Source organism: Taudactylus pleione, unplaced genomic scaffold (genome assembly GCF_031769625.1).
Source record: "Taudactylus pleione unplaced genomic scaffold, aTauple2 ptg000327l, whole genome shotgun sequence".
Lineage (NCBI taxonomy): Eukaryota > Metazoa > Chordata > Amphibia > Anura > Myobatrachidae > Taudactylus > Taudactylus pleione.
Genome location: NW_028284728.1, coordinates 5,924,308 through 5,948,036, shown reverse-complemented (window position 1 = coordinate 5,948,036; position 23,729 = coordinate 5,924,308). Strand labels below are relative to the sequence as shown.

Genomic DNA, 23,729 nt, shown 5'->3' with positions numbered 1-23,729 from the left:
TTTCTTACTATACTGCTGCTGCTCTGTGGTCTCAGTACCTGTCTCTCCTTACTACACTGCTGCTGCTCTGTGGTCTCAGTACCTGTCTCTCCTTACTACACTGCTCCTGCTCTGTGGTCTCAGTACCTGTCTCTCCTTACTACACTGCTGCTGCTCTGTGGTCTCAGTACCTGTCTCTCCTTACTACACTGCTGCTGCTCTGTGGTCTCAGTACCTGTCTCTCCTTACTGTACTGCTGCTGCTCTGTGATCTCAGTACCTGTCTCTCCTTACTACACTGCTGCTACTCTGTGGTCTCAGTACCTGTCTCTCCTAACTACACTGCTGCTGCTCTGTGGTCTCAGTACCTGTCTCTCTTTACTACACTGCTGCTGCTCTGTGGTCTCAGTACCTGTCTCTCCTTACTATACTGCTGCTCTGTGGTCTCAGTACCTGTCTCTCCTTACTACACTGCTGCTGCTCTGTGGTCTCAGTACCTGTCTCTCCTTACTATACTGCTGCTCTGTGGTCTCAGTACCTGTCTCTCCTTACTATACTGCTGCTCTGTGGTCTCAGTACCTGTCTCTCCTTACTATACTGCTGCTGCTCTGTGGTCTCAGTACCTGTCTCTCCTTACTACACTGCTGCTGCTCTGTGGTCTCAGTACCTGTCTCTCCTTACTATACTGCTGCTCTGTGGTCTCAGTGCCTGTCTCTCCATACTATACTGCTGCTGCTCTGTGGTCTCAGTACCTGTCTCCTTACTACACTGCTGCTGCTGTTTTGTGGTCTCAGTACCTGTCTCTCCTTACTACACTGCTGCTGCTCTGTGGTCTCAGTACCTGTCTCTCCTTACTATACTGCTGCTGCTCTGTGGTCTCAGTACCTGTCTCTCCTTACTACACTGCTGTTGCTCTGTGGTCTTAGTACCTGTCTTTTCTTACTACACTGCTGTTGCTCTGTGGTCTCAGTACCTGTCTTTTCTTACTATACTGCTGCTGCTCTGTGGTCTCAGTACCTGTCTCTCCTTACTACACTGCTGCTGCTCTGTGGTCTCAGTACCTGTCTCTCCTTACTACACTGCTCCTGCTCTGTGGTCTCAGTACCTGTCTCTCCTTACTACACTGCTGCTGCTCTGTGGTCTCAGTACCTGTCTCTCCTTACTACACTGCTCCTGCTCTGTGGTCTCAGTACCTGTCTCTCCTTACTACACTGCTGCTGCTCTGTGGTCTCAGTACCTCTCTCTCCTTACTACACTGCTGCTGCTCTGTGGTCTCAGTACCTGTCTCTCCTTACTATACTGCTGCTCTGTGGTCTCAGTGCCTGTCTCTCCTTACTATACTGCTGCTGCTCTGTGGTCTCAGTACCTGTCTCTCCTTACTACACTGCTGCTGCTCTGTGGTCTCAGTACCTCTCTCTCCTTACTACACTGCTGCTGCTCTGTGGTCTCAGTACCTCTCTCTCCTTACTATACTGCTGCTGTTCTGTGGTCTCAGTACCTCTCTCTCCTTAGTACACTGCTGCTGCTCTGTGGTCTCAGTATCTGTCTCTCCTTACTATACTGCTGCTCTGTGGTCTCAGTACCTGTCTCTCCTTACTATACTGCTGCTCTGTGGTCTCAGTACCTGTCTCTCCTTACTATACTGCTGCTGTTCTGTGGTCTCAGTACCTCTCTCTCCTTAGTACACTGCTACTGCTATGTGGTCTCAGTACCTGTCTCTCCTTACTATACTGCTGCTGCTCTGTGGTCTCAGTACCTGTCTCTCCTTACTATACTGCTGCTGCTCTGTGGTCTCAGTATCTGTCTCTCCTTACTACACTGCTGCTGCTCTGTGGTCTCAGTACCTGTCTCTCTTTACTACACTGCTGCTGCTCTGTGGTCTCAGTACCTGTCTCTCCTTACTACACTGCTGCTGCTCTGTGGTCTCAGTACCTGTCTCTCCTTACTACACTGCTACTGCTATGTGGTCTCAGTACCTGTCTCTCCTTACTACACTGCTGCTGCTCTGTGGTCTCAGTACCTGTCTCTCTTTACTATACTGCTGCTACTCTGTGGTCTCAGTACCTGTCTCTCCTTACTATACTGCTGCTGCTCTGTGGTCTCAGTACCTGTCTCTCCTTACTACACTGCTGCTACTCTGTGGTCTCAGTACCTGTCTCTCCTTACTACACTGCTGCTGCTCTGTGGTCTCAGTACCTGTCTCTCTTTACTACACTGCTGCTGCTCTGTGGTCTCAGTACCTGTCTCTCCTTACTATACTGCTGCTGCTCTGTGGTCTCAGTACCTGTCTCTCCTTAGTACACTGCTGCTACTCTGTGGTCTCAGTACCTGTCTCTCCTTACTACACTGCTGCTGCTCTGTGGTCTCAGTACCTGTCTCTCTTTACTACACTGCTGCTGCTCTGTGGTCTCAGTACCTGTCTCTCCTTAGTACACTGCTGCTGCTCTGTGGTCTCAGTACCTGTCTCTCCTTACTATACTGCTGCTGTTCTGTGGTCTCAGTACCTCTCTCTCCTTAGTACACTGCTGCTGCTCTGTGGTCTCAGTACCTGTCTCTCCTTACTATACTGCTGCTGCTCTGTGGTCTCAGTATCTGTCTCTCCTTACTATACTGCTGCTCTGTGGTCTCAGTACCTCTCTCTCCTTACTACACTGCTGCTGCTCTGTGGTCTCAGTACCTGTCTCTCCTTACTATACTGCTGCTCTGTGGTCTCAGTGCCTGTCTCTCCATACTATACTGCTGCTGCTCTGTGGTCTCAGTACCTGTCTCTCCTTACTGTACTGCTGCTGCTCTGTGATCTCAGTATCTGTCTCTGCTGCTGCTCTGTGGTCTCAGTACCTGTCTCTCCTTACTGTACTGCTGCTCTGTGATCTCAGTATCTTTCTCTGCTGCTGCTCTGTGTTCTCAGTACCTGTCTCTCCTTACTACACTGCTGCTGCTCTGTGGTCTCAGTACCTGTCTCTCCTTACTATACTGCTGCTACTCTGTGGTCTCAGTACCTGTCTCCTTACTACACTGCTGCTGCTCTGTGGTCTCAGTACCTGTCTCTCCTTACTATACTGCTGCTACTCTGTGGTCTCAGTACCTGTCTCTCCTTACTACACTGCTGCTGCTATGTGGTCTCAGTACCTGTCTCTCCTTACTACACTGCTGCTGCTATGTGGTCTCAGTACCTGTCTCTCCTTACTACACTGCTGCTGCTCTGTGGTCTCAGTACCTGTCTCTCTTTACTACACTGCTGCTGCTCTGTGGTCTCAGTACCTGTCTCTCCTTACTATACTGCTGCTGTTCTGTGGTCTCAGTACCTCTCTCTCCTTAGTACACTGCTACTGCTATGTGGTCTCAGTACCTGTCTCTCCTTACTATACTGCTGCTGCTCTGTGGTCTCAGTACCTGTCTCTCCTTACTATACTGCTGCTGCTCTGTGGTCTCAGTACCTGTCTCTCTTTACTACACTGCTGCTGCTCTGTGGTCTCAGTACCTGTCTCTCCTTACTACACTGCTGCTACTCTGTGGTCTCAGTACCTGTCTCTCCTTACTACACTGCTGCTGCTCTGTGGTCTCAGTACCTGTCTCTCTTTACTACACTGCTGCTGCTCTGTGGTCTCAGTACCTGTCTCTCCTTACTACACTGCTGCTGCTCTGTGGTCTCAGTACCTGTCTCTCCTTACTATACTGCTACTGCTCTGTGGTCTCAGTACCTGTCTCTCCTTAGTACACTGCTGCTGCTCTGTGGTCTCAGTACCTGTCTCTCCTTACTACACTGCTGCTGCTCTGTGGTCTCAGTACCTGTCTCTCTTTACTACACTGCTGCTGCTCTGTGGTCTCAGTACCTGTCTCTCCTTAGTACACTGCTGCTGCTCTGTGGTCTCAGTACCTGTCTCTCCTTAGTATACTGCTGCTGCTCTGTGGTCTCAGTACCTGTCTCTCCTTACTATACTGCTGCTGTTCTGTGGTCTCAGTACCTGTCTGTCCTTACTACACTGCTGCTGCTCTGTGGTCTCAGTACCTCTCTCTCCTTACTATACTGCTGCTACTCTGTGGTCTCAGTACCTGTCTCTCCTTACTATACTGCTGCTACTCTGTGGTCTCAGTACCTGTCTCTCCTTACTATACTGCTGCTGCTCTTTGGTCTCAGTACCTGTCTCTCCTTACTACACTGCTGCTGCTATGTGGTCTCAGTACCTGTCTCTCCTTACTATACTGCTGCTGCTCTGTGGTCTCAGTACCTGTCTCTCTTTACTACACTGCTGCTGCTATGTGGTCTCAGTACCTGTCTCTCCTTACTATACTGCTGCTACTCTGTGGTCTCAGTGCCTGTCTCTCCTTACTATACTGCTGCTGCTCTGTGGTCTCAGTACCTGTCTCTCCTTACTATACTGCTGCTGCTCTGTGGTCTCAGTACCTGTCTCTCCTTACTACACTGCTGCTGCTCTGTGGTCTCAGTACCTGTCTCTCCTTACTACACTGCTGCTGCTCTGTGGTCTCAGTACCTCTCTCTCCTTACCACACTGCTGCTGCTCTGTGGTCTCAGTACCTGTCTCTCCTTACTATACTGCTGCTCTGTGGTCTCAGTACCTGTCTCTCCTTACTACACTGCTGCTGCTCTGTGGTCTCAGTACCTGTCTCTCCTTACTATACTGCTGCTCTGTGGTCTCAGTACCTGTCTCTCCTTACTATACTGCTGCTCTGTGGTCTCAGTACCTGTCTCTCCTTACTATACTGCTGCTGCTCTGTGGTCTCAGTACCTGTCTCTCCTTACTACACTGCTGCTGCTCTGTGGTCTCAGTACCTGTCTCTCCTTACTATACTGCTGCTCTGTGGTCTCAGTGCCTGTCTCTCCATACTATACTGCTGCTGCTCTGTGGTCTCAGTACCTGTCTCCTTACTACACTGCTGCTGCTGTTTTGTGGTCTCAGTACCTGTCTCTCCTTACTACACTGCTGCTGCTCTGTGGTCTCAGTACCTGTCTCTCCTTACTATACTGCTGCTGCTCTGTGGTCTCAGTACCTGTCTCTCCTTACTACACTGCTGTTGCTCTGTGGTCTCAGTACCTGTCTTTTCTTACTACACTGCTGTTGCTCTGTGGTCTCAGTACCTGTCTTTTCTTACTATACTGCTGCTGCTCTGTGGTCTCAGTACCTGTCTCTCCTTACTACACTGCTGCTGCTCTGTGGTCTCAGTACCTGTCTCTCCTTACTACACTGCTCCTGCTCTGTGGTCTCAGTACCTGTCTCTCCTTACTACACTGCTGCTGCTCTGTGGTCTCAGTACCTGTCTCTCCTTACTGTACTGCTGCTGCTCTGTGATCTCAGTACCTGTCTCTCCTTACTACACTGCTGCTACTCTGTGGTCTCAGTACCTGTCTCTCCTAACTACACTGCTGCTGCTCTGTGGTCTCAGTACCTGTCTCTCTTTACTACACTGCTGCTGCTCTGTGGTCTCAGTACCTGTCTCTCCTTACTATACTGCTGCTCTGTGGTCTCAGTACCTGTCTCTCCTTACTACACTGCTGCTGCTCTGTGGTCTCAGTACCTGTCTCTCCTTACTATACTGCTGCTCTGTGGTCTCAGTACCTGTCTCTCCTTACTATACTGCTGCTCTGTGGTCTCAGTACCTGTCTCTCCTTACTATACTGCTGCTGCTCTGTGGTCTCAGTACCTGTCTCTCCTTACTACACTGCTGCTGCTCTGTGGTCTCAGTACCTGTCTCTCCTTACTATACTGCTGCTCTGTGGTCTCAGTGGCTGTCTCTCCATACTATACTGCTGCTGCTCTGTGGTCTCAGTACCTGTCTCCTTACTACACTGCTGCTGCTGTTTTGTGGTCTCAGTACCTGTCTCTCCTTACTACACTGCTGCTGCTCTGTGGTCTCAGTACCTGTCTCTCCTTACTATACTGCTGCTGCTCTGTGGTCTCAGTACCTGTCTCTCCTTACTACACTGCTGTTGCTCTGTGGTCTCAGTACCTGTCTTTTCTTACTACACTGCTGTTGCTCTGTGGTCTCAGTACCTGTCTTTTCTTACTATACTGCTGCTGCTCTGTGGTCTCAGTACCTGTCTCTCCTTACTACACTGCTGCTGCTCTGTGGTCTCAGTACCTGTCTCTCCTTACTACACTGCTCCTGCTCTGTGGTCTCAGTACCTGTCTCTCCTTACTACACTGCTGCTGCTCTGTGGTCTCAGTACCTGTCTCTCCTTACTGTACTGCTGCTGCTCTGTGATCTCAGTACCTGTCTCTCCTTACTACACTGCTGCTACTCTGTGGTCTCAGTACCTGTCTCTCCTAACTACACTGCTGCTGCTCTGTGGTCTCAGTACCTGTCTCTCTTTACTACACTGCTGCTGCTCTGTGGTCTCAGTACCTGTCTCTCCTTACTATACTGCTGCTACTCTGTGGTCTCAGTACCTGTCTCTCCTTACTACACTGCTGCTGCTCTGTGGTCTCAGTACCTGTCTCTCCTTACTACACTGCTGCTGCTCTGTGGTCTCAGTACCTGTCTCTCCTTACTACACTGCTGCTGCTCTGTGGTCTCAGTACCTCTCTCTCCTTACTACACTGCTGCTGCTCTGTGGTCTCAGTACCTGTCTCTCCTTACTATACTGCTGCTCTGTGGTCTCAGTGCCTGTCTCTCCTTACTATACTGCTGCTGCTCTGTGGTCTCAGTACCTGTCTCTCCTTACTATACTGCTGCTGCTCTGTGGTCTCAGTACCTGTCTCTCCTTACTACACTGCTGCTGCTCTGTGGTCTCAGTACCTCTCTCTCCTTACTACACTGCTGCTGCTCTGTGGTCTCAGTACCTCTCTCTCCTTACTATACTGCTGCTGTTCTGTGGTCTCAGTACCTCTCTCTCCTTAGTACACTGCTGCTGCTCTGTGGTCTCAGTACCTGTCTGTCCTTACTATACTGCTGCTGCTCTGTGGTCTCAGTACCTGTCTCTCTTTACTACACTGCTGCTGCTCTGTGGTCTCAGTACCTGTCTCTCCTTACTACACTGCTGCTGCTCTGTGGTCTCAGTACCTGTCTCTCCTTACTACACTGCTGCTGCTCTGTGTTCTCAGCACCTGTCTCTCCTTACTATACTGCTGCTGTTCTGTGGTCTCAGTACCTCTCTCTCCTTACTACACTGCTGCTGTTCTGTGGTCTCAGTACCTCTCTCTCCTTACTACACTGCTGCTGCTCTGTGGTCTCAGTACCTGTCTCTCCTTACTACACTGCTGCTGCTCTGTGGTCTCAGTACCTGTCTCTCTTTACTACACTGCTGCTGCTCTGTGGTCTCAGTACCTGTCTCTCCTTACTATACTGCTGCTGTTCTGTGGTCTCAGTACCTCTCTCTCCTTAGTACACTGCTGCTGCTCTGTGGTCTCAGTACCTGTCTCTCCTTACTATACTGCTGCTGCTCTGTGGTCTCAGCACCTGTCTCTCCTTACTACACTGCTGCTGCTCTGTGGTCTCAGTATCTGTCTCTCCTTACTACACTGCTGCTGCTCTGTGGTCTCAGTACCTGTCTCTCTTTACTACACTGCTGCTGCTCTGTGGTCTCAGTACCTGTCTCTCCTTACTACACTGCTGCTGCTCTGTGGTCTCAGTATCTGTCTCTCCTTACTATACTGCTGCTACTCTGTGGTCTCAGTACCTGTCTCTCCTTACTACACTGCTGCTGCTCTGTGGTCTCAGTATCTGTCTCTCCTTACTATACTGCTGCTGTTCTGTGGTCTCAGTACCTCTCTCTCCTTACTACACTGCTGCTGCTCTGTGTTCTCAGCACCTGTCTCTCCTTACTATACTGCTGCTGTTCTGTGGTCTCAGTACCTCTCTCTCCTTACTACACTGCTGCTGCTCTGTGGTCTCAGTACCTGTCTGTCCTTACTATACTGCTGCTGCTCTGTGGTCTCAGTATCTGTCTCTGCTGCTGCTCTGTGGTCTCAGTATCTGTCTCTCCTTACTACACTGCTGCTGCTCTGTGGTCTCAGTACCTGTCTCTCCTTACTATACTGCTGCTGCTCTGTGGTCTCAGTACCTGTCTCTCCTTACTACACTGCTGCTGTTCTGTGGTCTCAGTACCTCTCTCTCCTTACTACACTGCTGCTGCTCTGTGGTCTCAGTACCTGTCTCTCTTTACTACACTGCTGCTGCTCTGTGATCTCAGTACCTGTCTCTCCTTACTATACTGCTGCTGCTCTGTGATCTCAGTACCTGTCTTTCCTTACTATACTGCTGCTGTTCTGTGGTCTCAGTACCTGTCTCTCCTTACTATACTGCTGCTGCTCTGTGGTCTCAGTATCTGTCTCTGCTGCTGCTCTGTGGTCTCAGTATCTGTCTCTGCTGCTGCTCTGTGGTCTCAGTACCTGTCTCTCCTTAGTACACTGCTGCTGCTCTGTGTTCTCAGTACCTGTCTCTCCTTACTATACTGCTGCTGTTCTGTGGTCTCAGTACCTCTCTCTCCTTACTACACTGCTGCTGCTCTGTGGTCTCAGTACCTGTCTCTCTTTACTACACTGCTGCTCTGTGATCTCAGTACCTGTCTCTCCTTACTATACTGCTGCTGCTCTGTGATCTCAGTACCTGTCTCTCCTTACTATACTGCTGCTGTTCTGTGGTCTCAGTACCTGTCTCTCCTTACTATACTGCTGCTGCTCTGTGGTCTCAGTATCTGTCTCTGCTGCTGCTCTGTGGTCTCAGTATCTGTCTCTGCTGCTGCTCTGTGGTCTCAGTATCTGTCTCTCTTTACTACACTGCTGCTCCTCTGTGATCTCAGTACCTGTCTCTCTTTACTACACTGCTGCTGCTATGTGGTCTCAGTACCTGTCTATCCTTACTACACTGCTGTTCTGTGTTCTCAGTACCTGTCTGTCCTTACTATACTGCTGCTGCTCTGTGGTCTCAGTACCTGTCTCTCCTTACTACACTGCTGCTACTCTGTGGTCTCAGTACCTGTCTCTCCTTACTACACTGCTGCTGCTCTGTGGTCTCAGTACCTGTCTCTCCTTACTACACTGCTGCTGCTCTGTGGTCTCAGTACCTGTCTCTCCTTAGTACACTGCTGCTGCTCTGTGGTCTCCGTACCTGTCTGTCCTTACTATACTGCTGCTGCTCTGTGGTCTCAGTACCTGTCTGTCCTTACTATACTGCTGCTGCTCTGTGTTCTCAGCACCTGTCTCTCCTTACTACACTGCTGCTGCTCTGTGGTCTCAGTACCTGTCTGTCCTTACTATACTGCTGCTGCTCTGTGGTCTCAGTATCTGTCTCTGCTGCTGCTCTGTGGTCTCAGTATCTGTCTCTCCTTACTACACTGCTGCTGCTCTGTGGTCTCAGTACCTGTCTGTCCTTTCTATACTGCTGCTGCTCTGTGGTCTCAGTATCTCTCTCTGCTGCTGCTCTGTGGTCTCAGTATCTGTCTCCTTACTACACTGCTTCTGCTCTGTGGTCTCAGTACCTGTCTCTCCTTACTACACTGCTGCTGCTCTGTGGTCTGAGTACCTGTCTCTCCTTACTATACTGCTGCTCTGTGATCTCAGTACCTGTCTCTCCTTACTACACTGCTTCTGCTCTGTGGTCTCAGTACCTGTCTCTCCTTACTACACTGCTGCTGCTCTGTGGTCTCAGTACCTGTCTCTCCTTACTATACTGCTGCTGCTCTGTTTTCTCAGTACCTGTCTCTCCTTACTATACTGCTGCTGCTCTGTGGTCTCAGTATCTGTCACTGCTGCTGCTCTGTGGTCTCAGTACCTCTCTCTCCTTACTACACTGCTGCTGCTGTGTGGTTTCAGTAGCTGTCTGTCCTTTCTATGCTGCTCTGTGGTCTCAGTACCCGGCTCTCCTTACTACACTGCTGCTGCTCTGTGGTCTCAGTGCCTGTCTCTCCTTACTATACTGCTGCTGCTCTGTGGTCTCAGTACCTGTCTCTCCTTACTACACTGCTGCTGCTCTGTGGTCTCAGTACCTGTCTCTCTTTACTATACTGCTGCTGCTCTGTGGTCTCAGTACCTGTCTCTCCTTACTACACTGCTGCTGCTCTGTGGTCTCAGTACCTGTCTCTCCTTACTACACTGCTGCTGCTCTGTGGTCTCAGTACCTGTCTCTCCTTACTATACTGCTGCTGCTCTGTGGTCTCAGTACCTGTCTCTCCTTACTACACTGCTGCTGCTCTGTGGTCTCAGTACCTGTGTCTCTTTACTATACTGCTGCTGCTCTGTGGTCTCTGTACCTGTCTCTCCTTACTATACTGCTGCTGCTCTGTGGTCTCAGTACCTGTGTCTCTTTACTATACTGCTGCTGCTCTGTGGTCTCTGTACCTGTCTCTCCTTACTACACTGCTGCTGCTCTGTGGTCTCAGTTCCTGTCTCTCTTTACTACACTGCTGCTGCTCTGTGGTCTCAGTACCTGTCTCTCCTTACTATACTGCTGCTGCTCTGTGGTCTCAGTACCTGTCTCTCCTTACTACACTGCTGCTGCTCTGTGGTCTCAGTACCTGTCTCTCCTTACTACACTGCTGCTGCTCTGTGGTCTCAGTACCTGTCTCTCCTTACTACACTGCTGCTGCTCTGTGGTCTCAGTACCTGTCTCTCCTTACTATACTGCTGCTACTCTGTGGTCTCAGTACCTGTCTCTCCTTACTACACAGCTGCTACTCTGTGGTCTCAGTACCTGTCTCTCCTTACTATACTGCTGCTGCTCTGTGGTCTCAGTACCTGTCTCTCCTTACTACACTGCTGCTGCTCTGTGGTCTCAGTACCTCTCTCTCCTTACTACACTGCTGCTGCTCTGTGGTCTCAGTACCTGTCTCTCCTTACTACACTGCTGCTGCTCTGTGGTCTCAGTACCCGTCTCTCCTTACTACACTGCTGCTGCTCTGTGGTCTCAGTACCTGTCTCTCTTTACTATACTGCTGCTGCTCTGTGGTCTCAGTACCTGTCTCTCCTTACTACACTGCTGCTGCTCTGTGGTCTCAGTACCTGTCTCTCCTTACTATACTGCTGCTGCTCTGTGGTCTCAGTACCTGTGTCTCTTTACTATACTGCTGCTGCTCTGTGGTCTCTGTACCTGTCTCTCCTTACTACACTGCTGCTGCTCTGTGGTCTCAGTACCTGTCTCTCTTTACTATACTGCTGCTGCTCTGTGGTCTCAGTACCTGTCTCTCCTTACTATACTGCTGCTGCTCTGTGGTCTCAGTACCTGTCTCTCCTTACTACACTGCTGCTGCTCTGTGGTCTCAGTACCTGTCTCTCCTTACTACACTGCTGCTGCTCTGTGGTCTCAGTACCTGTCTCTCCTTACTATACTGCTGCTCTGTGGTCTCAGTACCTGTCTCTCCTTACTACACTGCTGCTGCTCTGTGGTCTCAGTACCTCTCTCTCCTTACTACACTGCTGCTGCTCTGTGGTCTCAGTACCTGTCTCCCCTTACTACACTGCTGCTGCTCTGTGTTCTCAGTACCTCTCTCTCCTTACTACACTGCTGCTGCTCTGTGTTCTCAGTACTTCTCTCTCCTTACTATACTGCTGCTGCTCTGTGGTCTCAGTACCTGTCTCCCCTTACTACACTGCTGCTGCTCTGTGGTCTCAGTACCTGTCTCTCTTTACTATACTGCTGCTGCTCTGTGGTCTCAGTACCTGTCTCTCCTTACTACACTGCTGGTGCTCTGTGGTCTCAGTACCTGTCTCTCTTTACTATACTGCTGCTGCTCTGTGGTCTCAGTACCTGTCTCTCCTTACTATACTGCTGCTCTGTGGTCTCAGTACCTGTCTCTCCTTACTACACTGCTGCTGCTCTGTGGTCTCAGTACCTCTCTCTCCTTACTACACTGCTGCTGCTCTGTGGTCTCAGTACCTGTCTCCCCTTACTACACTGCTGCTGCTCTGTGGTCTCAGTACCTCTCTCTCCTTACTACACTGCTGCTGCTCTGTGTTCTCAGTACTTCTCTCTCCTTACTATACTGCTGCTGCTCTGTGGTCTCAGTACCTGTCTCCCCTTACTACACTGCTGCTGCTCTGTGGTCTCAGTACCTGTCTCTCTTTACTATACTGCTGCTGCTCTGTGGTCTCAGTACCTGTCTCTCCTTACTACACTGCTGGTGCTCTGTGGTCTCAGTACCTGTCTCTCTTTACTATACTGCTGCTGCTCTGTGGTCTCAGTACCTGTCTCTCCTTACTACACTGCTGCTGCTCTGTGGTCTCAGTACCTGTCTCTCCTTACTATACTGCTGCTGCTCTGTGGTCTCAGTACCTGTCTCTCCTTACTACACTGCTGCTGCTCTGTGTTCTCAGTACCTGCCTCTCCTTACTATACTGCTGCTGCTCTGTGGTCTCAGTACCTGTCTCTCCTTACTACACTGCTGCTGCTCTGTGGTCTCAGTACCTCTCTCTCCTTACTACACTGCTGCTGCTGTGTGGTTTCAGTAGCTGTCTGTCCTTACTATGCTGCTCTGTGGTCTCAGTACCTGTCTCTCCTTACTACACTGCTGCTGCTCTGTGGTCTCAGTACCTGTCTCTCCTTACTACACTGCTGCTGCTCTGTGGTCTCAGTACCTGTCTCTCCTTACTACACTGCTGCTGCTCTGTGGTCTCAGTACCTCTCTCTGCTTACTACACTGCTGCTGCTCTGTGTTCTCAGTACCTCTCTCTCCTTACTACAATGCTGCTGTTCTGTGGTCTCAGTACCTGTCTCTCCTTACTACACTGCTGCTGCTCTGTGGTCTCAGTACCTCTCTCTCCTTACTACACTGCTGCTGCTCTGTGTTCTCAGTACCTGCCTCTCCTTACTATACTGCTGCTGCTCTGTGGTCTCAGTACCTCTCTCTACTTACTACAATGCTGCTGCTCTGTGATCTCAGTACCTGTCTCTCCTTACTGCAATGCTGCTGCTCTGTGATCTCAGTACCTGTCTCTCCTTACTACACTGCTGCTGCTCTGTGGTCTCAGTACCTGTCTCTCCTTACTATACTGCTGCTGCTCTGTGATCTCAGTACCTGTCTCTCCTTACTACAATGCTGCTGCTCTGTGGTCTCAGTACCTGTCACTCCTTATTACACTGCTGCTGCTCTGTTGTCTCAGTAGCTGTCTCTCCTTACTATACTGCTGCTGCTCTGTGATCTCGGCACCTGTCTCTCCTTATTACACTGCTGCTGTTCTGTGGTTTCAGTACCTGTCTCTCCTTATTACACTGCTGCTGCTCTGTTGTCTCAGTAGCTGTCTCTCCTTACTATACTGCTGCTCTGTGTTCTCAGTACCTGTCTCTCCTTACTACACTGCTGCTGCTCTGTGATCTCAGTACCTGTCTCTCCTTACTACACTGCTGCTGCTCTGTGGTCTCAGTACCTGTCTCTCCTTACTACACTGCTGCTGCTCTGTGTTCTCAGTACCTGTCTCTCCTTACTACACTGCTGCTGTGTTCTCAGTACCTGTCTCTCCTTACTACACTGCTGCTGCTCTGTGATCTCAGTACCTGTCTCTCCTTACTACACTGCTGCTGCTCTGTGTTCTCAGTACCTGTCTCTCCTTACTATACTGCTGCTGTGTGTTCTCAGTACCTGTCTCTCCTTACTGCACTGCTGCTGCTCTGTGTTCTCAGTACCTGTCTCTCCTTACTATACTGCTGCTGTGTGTTCTCAGTACCTGTCTCTCCTTACTGCACTGCTGCTGCTCTGTGTTCTCAGTACCTGTCTCTCCTTACTACACTGCTGCTGCTCTGTGGTCTCAGTACCTGTCTCTCCTTACTATACTGCTGCTGTGTGTTCTCAGTACCTGTCTCTCCTTACTGCACTGCTGCTGCTCTGTGTTCTCAGTACCTGTCTCTCCTTACTACACTGCTGCTGCTCTGTGGTCTCAGTACCTGTCTCTCCTTACTATACTGCTGCTGCTCTGTGGTCTCAGTACCTGTCTCTCTTTACTACACTGCTGCTGCTCTGTGTTCTCAGTACCTGTCTCTCCTTACTACACTGCTGCTGCTCTGTGTTCTCAGTACCTGTCTCTCCTTACTACACTGCTGCTGCTCTGTGGTCTCAGTACCTGTCTCTCCTTACTATACTGCTGCTGCTCTGTGATCTCGGCACCTGTCTCTCCTTATTACACTGCTGCTGTGTTCTCAGTACCTGTCTCTCCTTACTACACTGCTGCTGCTCTGTGATCTCAGTACCTGTCTCTCCTTACTACACTGCTGCTGCTCTGTGGTCTCAGTACCTGTCTCTCCTTACTATACTGCTGCTGTGTGTTCTCAGTACCTGTCTCTCCTTACTATACTGCTGCTCTGTGGTCTCAGTACCTCTCTCTCCTTACTACACTGCTGCTGCTCTGTTGTCTCAGTACCTGTCTCTCCTTACTACACTGCTGCTGCTCTGTGATAATATATTTGCTGAATCCCCTGTATTATCCCTGTGTCTCAGGACTGATGTATTAGTGCAGAAACTGTCCTTAGTGGTTGGGCAAGAAGTGTTCTACAGCTCCCTGTGGGGCAGCGTCCTGGTCAGCAGCTCCATCCGACTTCCAGCCTCTCTGTTCGTGGTCAGTCACATCAATAGAGACATTGACGCCGAGGCACAAATTTTCATGCTGGGGAATGACAATCAGCTTGCCGTGAGTATGCCTGGTCATGTGACGTGCTCTCCCCTATAGCCGCCTCCTCGTCTGCATTCTACCTTATGGCTGTCACTGGTTCCTGTGAACTCCTATGGGGTATATTTACTAAAGTGAGAGTTTTTAGAGGTGAGTTTTAAAAGTGATGTTGCCCATAGCAACCAATCAGGTTCTAGCTATTATCTTCTAGAAGGTGCTAGTTAAATGTTAAGTAGTATCTGATTGGTAGCTATGGGCAACATCACTTTTAAAACTCACTTCTGAAAACTCTCACTTTAGTAAATTTACCCCCTAGACTCCATTTTCATGAATGTTAAAACTGCGTATGATGTTCAGGATGCAACTTTTTTCTTGATTTATAGCTGTCATTATTTTTCAATTTTTAATGCATTGACGTCACATAAGATAACTAAAAAAAAAAAAAAAATGGTTACATATAGTATATATTAGAATTATGTGTTTATTTAACAGAAATGTTTTAGAAGGAAGCCGGAAAATTTAGGTTTAAAAAATCAGATGCTTCTCATTTAATCTGTTTCTAAACTGCTATTTGGCATAACCCGGTTACCCTATTTAATGCTGCATGTAAAGAGTAAAGTGCAAATATCGGGTTGGTATATTAATCTATTATTTACATTAAGCACTTGATTTACAGTAACAGTGAGAGCTATAAGTTACCATAGGGATACTACACTTCATAAATTAATTGAGTACTTTCATTCTGTTGTGGAACTTACACACCCTGGTCCCAAAATATCCTGATAGGTTGTAGAGGATGGGGAAACGTACCCTTCCTTGAATATTAGAACCGATCTATTGAGCCATCAATAATTCAAAAGTTGGTCAATACACACTGTCATATTTATGTGATTATCTGTTCGACCTGGTGAATTGTATTAATAAATAAACAGGGCTTTTAACAGAGATATTCTTCACCACTTACCTCCTTTACTTGTTTAAATAGCACATATTTTAAAAAGAGAGTAAAGAATTTGTTATTCATAGAACAGCACAGTATCACACACTTTCAGAGAATTCATCAAGGCAGCTCCTATCCAATAAAGACTAAATAATGATCCTTTTGCCACCTGTCTGTTGCATGACTTTTTCATGTAGAATTGAAGTCATGCGAGGACATTTTATAGATAGATTACATATTGATTAATGTTAACTAATACAATAAATATAATATAATTTCCCCCCACTTCTTTAGCCCGGGAGAGGGAAAGCATTGTGGTGCAGTGGTCAGCGCTATGGCCATACTGCCGGCCACCTGTGTCAGCTCTTCTGGCCAATAGGAAGCGCTGAAGAGCTGATAAGCAGGCGTGTTCTGGTGCTATTGGGGCTTTACCTGCTCCATGTGCATGCTACTAACCCGGACAGGCAGAGCCGTGTCTGCCCACTGCTTGCCACCCTTCTGTAAGTCAGCCCTTCCAGGCCTGGTAACTGTGCCGGATGGAGGGTGGCACTGCCAATGTGTTGTGTGTACCCCATGGGGGCGATACAATGTGATGTCTCTCCTGGGCATCCATTAATGAAATAAATAAATCTCCATGGCTCATCTTGGTGACCGGTCCGCTGTAAAATAAATGTCTTTCGTTTTCACAGTTTAGTTCCACTTTAAAGCCTTTCACAGAAAGGGATATGTAACAGTGATGTTCATTATCAGCATATTAGACCAACACGTCTAACTTTCCAAAGCAATGTTTCCTTTGTATATGTGTTTGCACGTGATAAATCCAGTTATTGCCATTCCCTCTAACCTGAGAATTTAGGATCCAGCCATTGGTGCCTGGGGATCTCGCTGACACCAGCGTACACTGACTCACATGCTCTGTTCCCTACAGATAAAGTCTCTCTGCGTCTCAGTCATGGACTCCAATGTTCTCGTCCAGAGGAACACGCTGGAAATTCTGCTCTTTTTCTTCCCATTCCGCACATGCCTGGTAAGTGGGAGAGCATTGGGCATATGGCGTTATGTGCCAGGCAGCCCGTACCAGGCACCAGGTTATTCCATCTAAACCATATAGGAGGTAGTGTTGGACAGCTTGGGATTAGGATTTAGAAGGCAAAATAAGAATCTTTAATGTTTGTGTTCATTCATGAGGATCTGTGGCCGCTGTAGCTTTTATCGGAGAGAACATGGTTATTCTCACAGCTTAGTATAAAATAGTCCATACAGGTTAGAAGATCCTGCTGCATCATCCGGCTCCGTGCTGGATATGTTTTCATTCACTGGTCTGTTGCGGACAGAGAGAAAATATTTTTCAAACTTAATTCTATAGACAGGTGCCTAGAGTTTAGGAGTTCCTGCTGCATCATACAGTGTGGTTCCCGCTGCATCATCCAGCTCTATGATGCATATGTTTGTCATCCTTTGACAACGGTTTCTACACAGGACTGTTGCCAACAAATCCTCTTGCTCTATTGTGGAATCCTATGATCAACGAATAGTTTACATCATGGTAGCATTTGTATCCCTCACACTTCACTCACACACTAAAGATATGCACTGTTAAAGGGGCCTATCCACAAGGCGACCTGAAATACTGAATGTCTAGTGTTCAGATATTCAGGTCGCCGAGGTGCGGTGCCCGCACTGAATTCAGTGCAGGAGTCCGACCTCCTATCTCTGAACATGCCGAACCCGACGAGCGTTGTCAGGTTGACGAGCATGTTCAGTAGACAGTCGCCGGGACGGCAAGGAACCAGCGTGCACGCGCATCGCGGTTCCTTGCCGGCTATCCATTACACTACTTTGTGAACAATGCGACCAAAACCTCCTGGTTTTGGTCGGATTGTTCACAAAGTCGTGTAATGTATAGGCCCCATGAGTTTAAAGTTTAAACATGAAATAGAGTTTAATGAGTTGTAATAATTACTATTGCTGAGAACAAAAACATATATATGCAATTTATGAATGTTGCGACCTCCATTTTCTTGTAGCATATTGTCCCTTCCAGGAGTCGCTTAAAAGGCTTCAGGGACTTTTTAGGGAGTCTCGTCCAATCCTGGGGCAGCCGTAGAATGAAAAAAAAACACTTTAGGTCTTTGTCATAATTGGACTTGGAGACGAGCAACTTTTTCAAAACTACTTGAAATACGGACACGTGCCACGTTTAGCCGCAAAGTTTTGTCTTCACAGTTATACCCCAATCACATTACACAGCAGAATGAATAGACCATTCTTATTACATGTCTATTCATAGGTTATTAATTCTGGCTGCAAAATGCTACGTTTCAAACCCAGGGTGGAATTACTTTCCACAGAAAAAGGAAGCTAAAGCGGAAATTCCAGATTAATTGCACCTCGGAGATGTCGCCTGATCCATGTAACCTGGTTGTAGTGTTTTGTATTCCTCTGTAACCTGGTACAGACCAGGCACTGGCAGTACTTTTTTTCTGTCCTCATTTTCTGTTCTCCCTCTGATGTAGTCCAGAATGAGTACAAAAAAATAACGCACAGCTAAAATAACAAATAAAAAAGACCCCATTCACATAATAAATAATATCAGGAGCATGTTGAATGGTTTAAACAGACAACTAATCAGATACTTTGGAAATGGTTCAACTTGCTTCTCACCATTACCCCCGTAACTAGTCAGCTGATCCTAGTTTTTCCAAGTTACTGACGACTACTGTAGTTTGCAGCTTTTACCTCCATTTTTCTGTTTTTAAAACTTTATTTGTTTTGCGCAATGACCTAAAGTCTAATGGTGCATACACACGATCAGATTTTTTCTTCAGATTTGGACGATAACGATTTAAAAATCGTTCAGTCGTTCATATCTGATGGAAAATCGTTCATAACTGACATGCCTGAACGATGGACGATCAACGATGCGCGTTCCCGTTTGTCAGATAACGATATCTGACATCTGATGGGTTTGCAGTCAGACTTGGACGATTCCATTCATTTTAATGCAGTCAAAAATCGTTCAATCGTTCAAATCGTTCAAATCGTTCAAAACTTTGGTCAAATCGTCCAAATCGTTCAAATCGTTTAATCGTTCAGTCGTTCATCTGACAAATCTGACAAGTCTGACAAATCTGACCGTGTGTACGCTCCATTAAGGTGCATACACACGATCAGATTTTTCCTTCAGATATGAACGATAACGATTTAAAAATCGTTCAGTCGTTCATATCTGAAGGAAAATCGTTCATATCTGACATGCCTGAACGATGGACGATCAACGATGCGCGTTCCCGATGGTCAGATAACGATTTCTGACATCTGATGGGTTTGCAGTCAGACTTGGACGATTCCATTCATTTTAATGCAGTCAAAAATCGTTCAATCGTTCAAATCGTTCAAAACTTTGTTAAAATCGTTCAGATCGTTCAGATCGTTCAGATCGTTTAATCGTTTAATCGTTCAATCGTTCATCTGACAAATCTGACAAGTCTGACAAATCTGACCGTGTGTACGCTCCATTATCTGCCAGGTTCATCATAGCTTGATGAGACCAATATTTTGACATGTCCCAAACTGGCTGATGAAATGACCACATGCAGGGCCAGCTCTGGATTTTCAGCGTATTGTTGGGGTCCTGTCAGCATTACAATAATTTGCATTTATATCTGACATGCATTGTCCTGTTGTGATCGAGAACGTGATGATGTCTCTTTGTAGGAACCCAGTGATTGTCCTTTGTCCCTCCCACGGAAGGACCTCACTCGCATACTATCTGCTGCCATCCAGACCGTCTTAAGACGGGACATGTCGCTGAACAGGAGGCTATTCGCCTGGTTATTAGGTAAGTGACCATGGAGTCATGTTGTTTACCTGTATAGTGTGCAATATTACAGTGTTCCTGTGTTCTATATAGGGCTGCATAGTTATCTCCTGTATGATATCCACCTTTCATTTCATGAAAACATGATCTAATAGTCGGCTTCAAAAGCCCTGAATTTAAATATTGTTACACTGCCCTCTAGTGTTTAAAATGTAAGGAAAACTATAACTGTTTTGAAAATGTTACTTATATGGGCCCTGATTCAGAGCCGGACGCTCTGACCAGAGCGCTCGCTCTGAATCAGGGCCCACCTCCATAAATATGGAGCGTCCTCCTGGACGCTCGTATAGCTGTGGGTCACCACCCACAGCATATACGAGCGTGCAGGATGATGGTCGCGATGGTCTTGACCATCGCGACCATCGCCAGTGCGTGCCGAAGCCTGCGGTTGAGTTTCTCAACCGCAAGGCCAGGAGTGATTTTGGCTCTATCAGAGCCAAAATCACTCCCACTGACATCACTAGTGATGTCAGTGGGGCCGGCTTCTGACGGTAGGCGTTCCCTTGGGAACACCTCCGTCCGGCAGGCACGCCCCCGGCACGCCCACCAAAGGGGGCGTGCTGTCAATCAACATCGACAGCACGCCCCCTTTGATCAGACACTACGAGCGAAGGAAAGTCCTTCGCTCATCGCGTCTCGCGCATGCGCATGACGGAGCTCCCTCCGTCATGCGCATGCGCAGTGCACACCATCGACCCACTTGCGAGCGGACAGCCGCTCGCGAGTGGGTCTGAATCAGGGCCATGGTGTCTATTCAGAATTTCTGGTATTTGAAAAATGCTATGTCTGGTATGTGTGTATGGAACATTAACTCATTAAAGTGTGTTATATTCTTATGTATATTATGGTGATTATTTTATTGTTACTATTGTACAGAAATATCAAAGTTTGTTTATGGTGGGGCCATTTCATTTAATTAAAATTACGATAATCGTAGACTTGGGGTGACAGCTGTGAGGCCTCAGATATAGTATTGTCTTTTGTATAATATATGGCAGTATGTTTGAGCCTTTATACCTTGTACTGGCCTATACTGTGCCAAGTTACTGTGTGCTTTTTAACCAGTGCACAGCTACAGTCATTGATCAGATATCTCCCATTAAAGCCCCATTTACAGTGATAATATATGACATTTCCAACGTTTTGCCCATGCAGGGTCTGATATTAAAGGGAGAGTTGTGGCTCCGGAGCTGAAGGGGGCTGTAGGGGAAGAGGATTACTGCAATTGTTTTTTTGCAAAATACTCCAAAGATTTATTGATCCAAGTAAGTACAACATACAGTATATTATTTCCTAAAGTCATACGCAGCAGATGTTGTTTACCAATACAATTGTATGTTGTGCAAATAAAATCTGCACAAAACATTTATGACTGAGACACTCGGTGCTCCCCCTGCTGGAGGAACATTGCACAGCATTCCACGGGGACAGAGTGATAGCGATGATATAATATTGTAACCTTGGGGCATATTCAATTAGACGCAAAAAGTCGGAATGGTTTCGCCTGCCGTACGTTTCGCCGACTTTGCGTGTTTTGGAGGTGACAACTTTTCGTCTGTGGCCTCGCTATTCGCCCTATTCAATTCCAAAGGATGCGAAAACGGGACACTGCAAAATGCAAACAGGCGAAAAGTGCTGTCAGATTTGGGAAAATCAGCCTGACACCCCCCAAAAGATGCACGAACATTGGGGATCAATGTAGTTGCCCCCGAATAGCCCTATTGAAGCTATTTGGGGTACTGAAATGCTCTCAATAGCTGCTAATTAGCGTCTTTGCACAAGTGGTGAAGAATAGCATTTACCAGGTTTTTTTTTTAGAAAATAACTAGTCCCAGCAAATTTGGGGTACATGAAAATGGGTGCAAGCATGGTTAAAAATCACAAAAGTGAAGTTTAAAAAAAAAAAAAACGCACCTTCAGCAAGCACCTGCAATCAAAAAACCACCTCCCCCATACTTGCAGACCCCCAAAAGCTTATTTCGCTAGTTTTTAAGTTTGTACCCCAACTTTGTACTTTTTTGCCCCCTTTGGGGGGGCCTGTCCCAAAGGTGTAGAGTGGTTTCCCACCTTTGCACCCCAAAAACGCAATTCTGCACTTTTTTTCCGCTGGTTTTCATAGGCAAATCTTTTTCGCCTATACAAATGCATTGACTTTCCGCGTAGGCGAAAAGTCTTTGGAATTCAATACGGGGATAAGTTTTCGCCTGGCGAAATTATGTCATTGGCAAAACTTTTTAGCTGAAAACGGCTTATTGCGGCTAATTGAATATGCCCCCTAATGCTAATGTTCCAGGAATAATAATCGGAGCATGAATTAACCAGCAATTATGATCACAGGCCATCACCGTACCATGCCTGGCGGTACACCTAATTCCTGAGAGACAGCCCAGATCTGAGCGAGTGCGGCCTTCCCCCCAGTGGGTGTGGCTTGTGTGTGACTGGGGCATAGCGTGAATGCGCAGGATTTACTTTTCATGCATCAACTATAAACAATGCAGGCAGCCATTATTTGGACCAATGAGAATGCAGCCTATGGATTTGCTAGGAACATCAGTGGCACAAAGTGATATAATTGGTGCCTAGTGATGTGTTCTCCCAGCTCACAAAGTGGCTGCCTCCATTATCTATATGTGATGGGACCTTTTCAGCATAGAATAAAAATAAACGTTTTCAAGATAATGTATTCCTGCCAGAATTCACAATTGGAAATTTGGGATAATATGCAACACCCCTATACCCCTTTCAGATATACAACCCGGGAAGTTTCCTGCTCAGACCCGGGAATTTCTCCTGTGCAAATTCCCTGGTATTTGGTCGACACCCCCCTTTCACACTAGGGTAGACCCCTTTCAGACAAGAGCAGGGTTTTTCTGCTTACCTGCCTCTTCTTTGCCGTCTGCTCCTCCTAGCCTATCCCCTCTCTGGCTGATGATGATGTCATCATTCATCAGCCGGAAGCCGGCCAATCATAATTCAGATTTAAAAAAAAATTTTTATTATAAATTTTTTTAAATTTATTTTAATTCCCTGGTGGTCCAGCGGGAGTGCAGGTGGCCCGCTGTGGCACAGCCGGCCGGCGCTGGGGGTGGTGAGCAGCAGCGCTCTGCTCTGTCAACTACATGTAAAAGCTGCTTGGTGCTACCCGGGAGTAGTAAATTCCCGGGTAGCACCATTCAGACAGAAGCAGGGTAATTTCCCGGGAAAAACCCTGGTCGATTGCAGGGGTGGCTACCTGGGAATTTGGCTGAGGCTGGCCACATTCCCGGGAATCTCGAGATGTCTGAAAGGGGTACTAGTCAGTCCACATCACACTCATCCCAAGACAATAGCCTTTTTATTGTGTATTATCAGTAATAAACCCGCATCTTTGTTTCTCTGTCTCTGTCTCCAGGCTCTAATGCAGATTTTGCACCAGAATATCCTGTACTCAGACTCTGAGCAGGGCCTGCAGGTTTATCTGAAGCCTTTCCGGATCCTGGTCAGTCTTCTGGACAAGCCAGAGATAGGTAATGTGAGCGGCCACTAAATAACATTTGTTTATTAATAACAACTTTATTTAGTATTCAAATGTATTCATGCCAATTACATTGTGTTCTGTGATTGGGGAATATCATGGTCTAAAAGCCATCTAATGTAAAGATCCGGAGGTTTGCACCAGTCCCCAGTAAGATTGCCTGGCCGGGCACTCGGTGGGCACGCTGTTGCTGTTCTGCTATTGGAGAACTTTGATCCTGTCCGCGGTCACAACATATACTCCTCTCCCACTGTCTTATTCTTCACTGGATTGGAGAACTCTATTTGCTATAAATCCAAAGTGGCATTTGTATCATACAGATTACACCTCTGCCATCTTGTATCCAAGTACACGTTGCTATACTGACTGTATCCCAGAGCAGGGCATAGATACATAGCTATATGATATATGTTTTATTAGATCTACATAGAGGGGTCTCACATATAAAGTAACAGTTAGGGACTATTTATTACTACTGTTATTGTTATTTTTATTGATGTGATTGTTATCTAATGTGTGATTACTGAACATAAAACTTATTGGGATTTATGTATAAATCTTCTGTGAGGGTGTTTTACTATCATCACAGCCCAATAATCCGTGGTCTAATGCATCTCAAATCAATTTGCCAGGATATAAGTGACTGCTCTCGCTGTGTGCACGCCACGACTGCACTTTATTAATAATAATGTTATTACTGTACATGTACAAAATAATACAATATGGTTAATTATGATTAATTGTTTATAGCACACAGTAGTTTTACAAACAGGATGGTGATCTAACATCTTGGGGACTATCTTGGGGGGGCACTGACCAATAGAGTAAAAACTCTGTGTTCCCGGTCACTACTGTTTTGTTCTGCCCC

General features: G+C 47.2%; 1 protein-coding gene across 2 annotated transcripts in view; it reads left to right on the top strand.

Annotated features, from left to right (window-relative positions):
- DOP1B (DOP1 leucine zipper like protein B) overlaps positions 1-23,729 on the top strand; it is a 176,758-nt gene that overhangs the window by 80,856 nt on the left and 72,173 nt on the right. For both annotated transcript variants that reach the window (XM_088443167.1, XM_088443166.1), the window contains exons 5-9: positions 14,359-14,548; positions 16,396-16,494; positions 19,185-19,308; positions 20,503-20,612; positions 22,739-22,853. In XM_088443167.1, the coding sequence (XP_088299293.1) occupies positions 14,359-14,548; positions 16,396-16,494; positions 19,185-19,308; positions 20,503-20,612; positions 22,739-22,853 (638 nt within the window). The remainder of the gene's footprint in view (positions 1-14,358; positions 14,549-16,395; positions 16,495-19,184; positions 19,309-20,502; positions 20,613-22,738; positions 22,854-23,729) is intronic.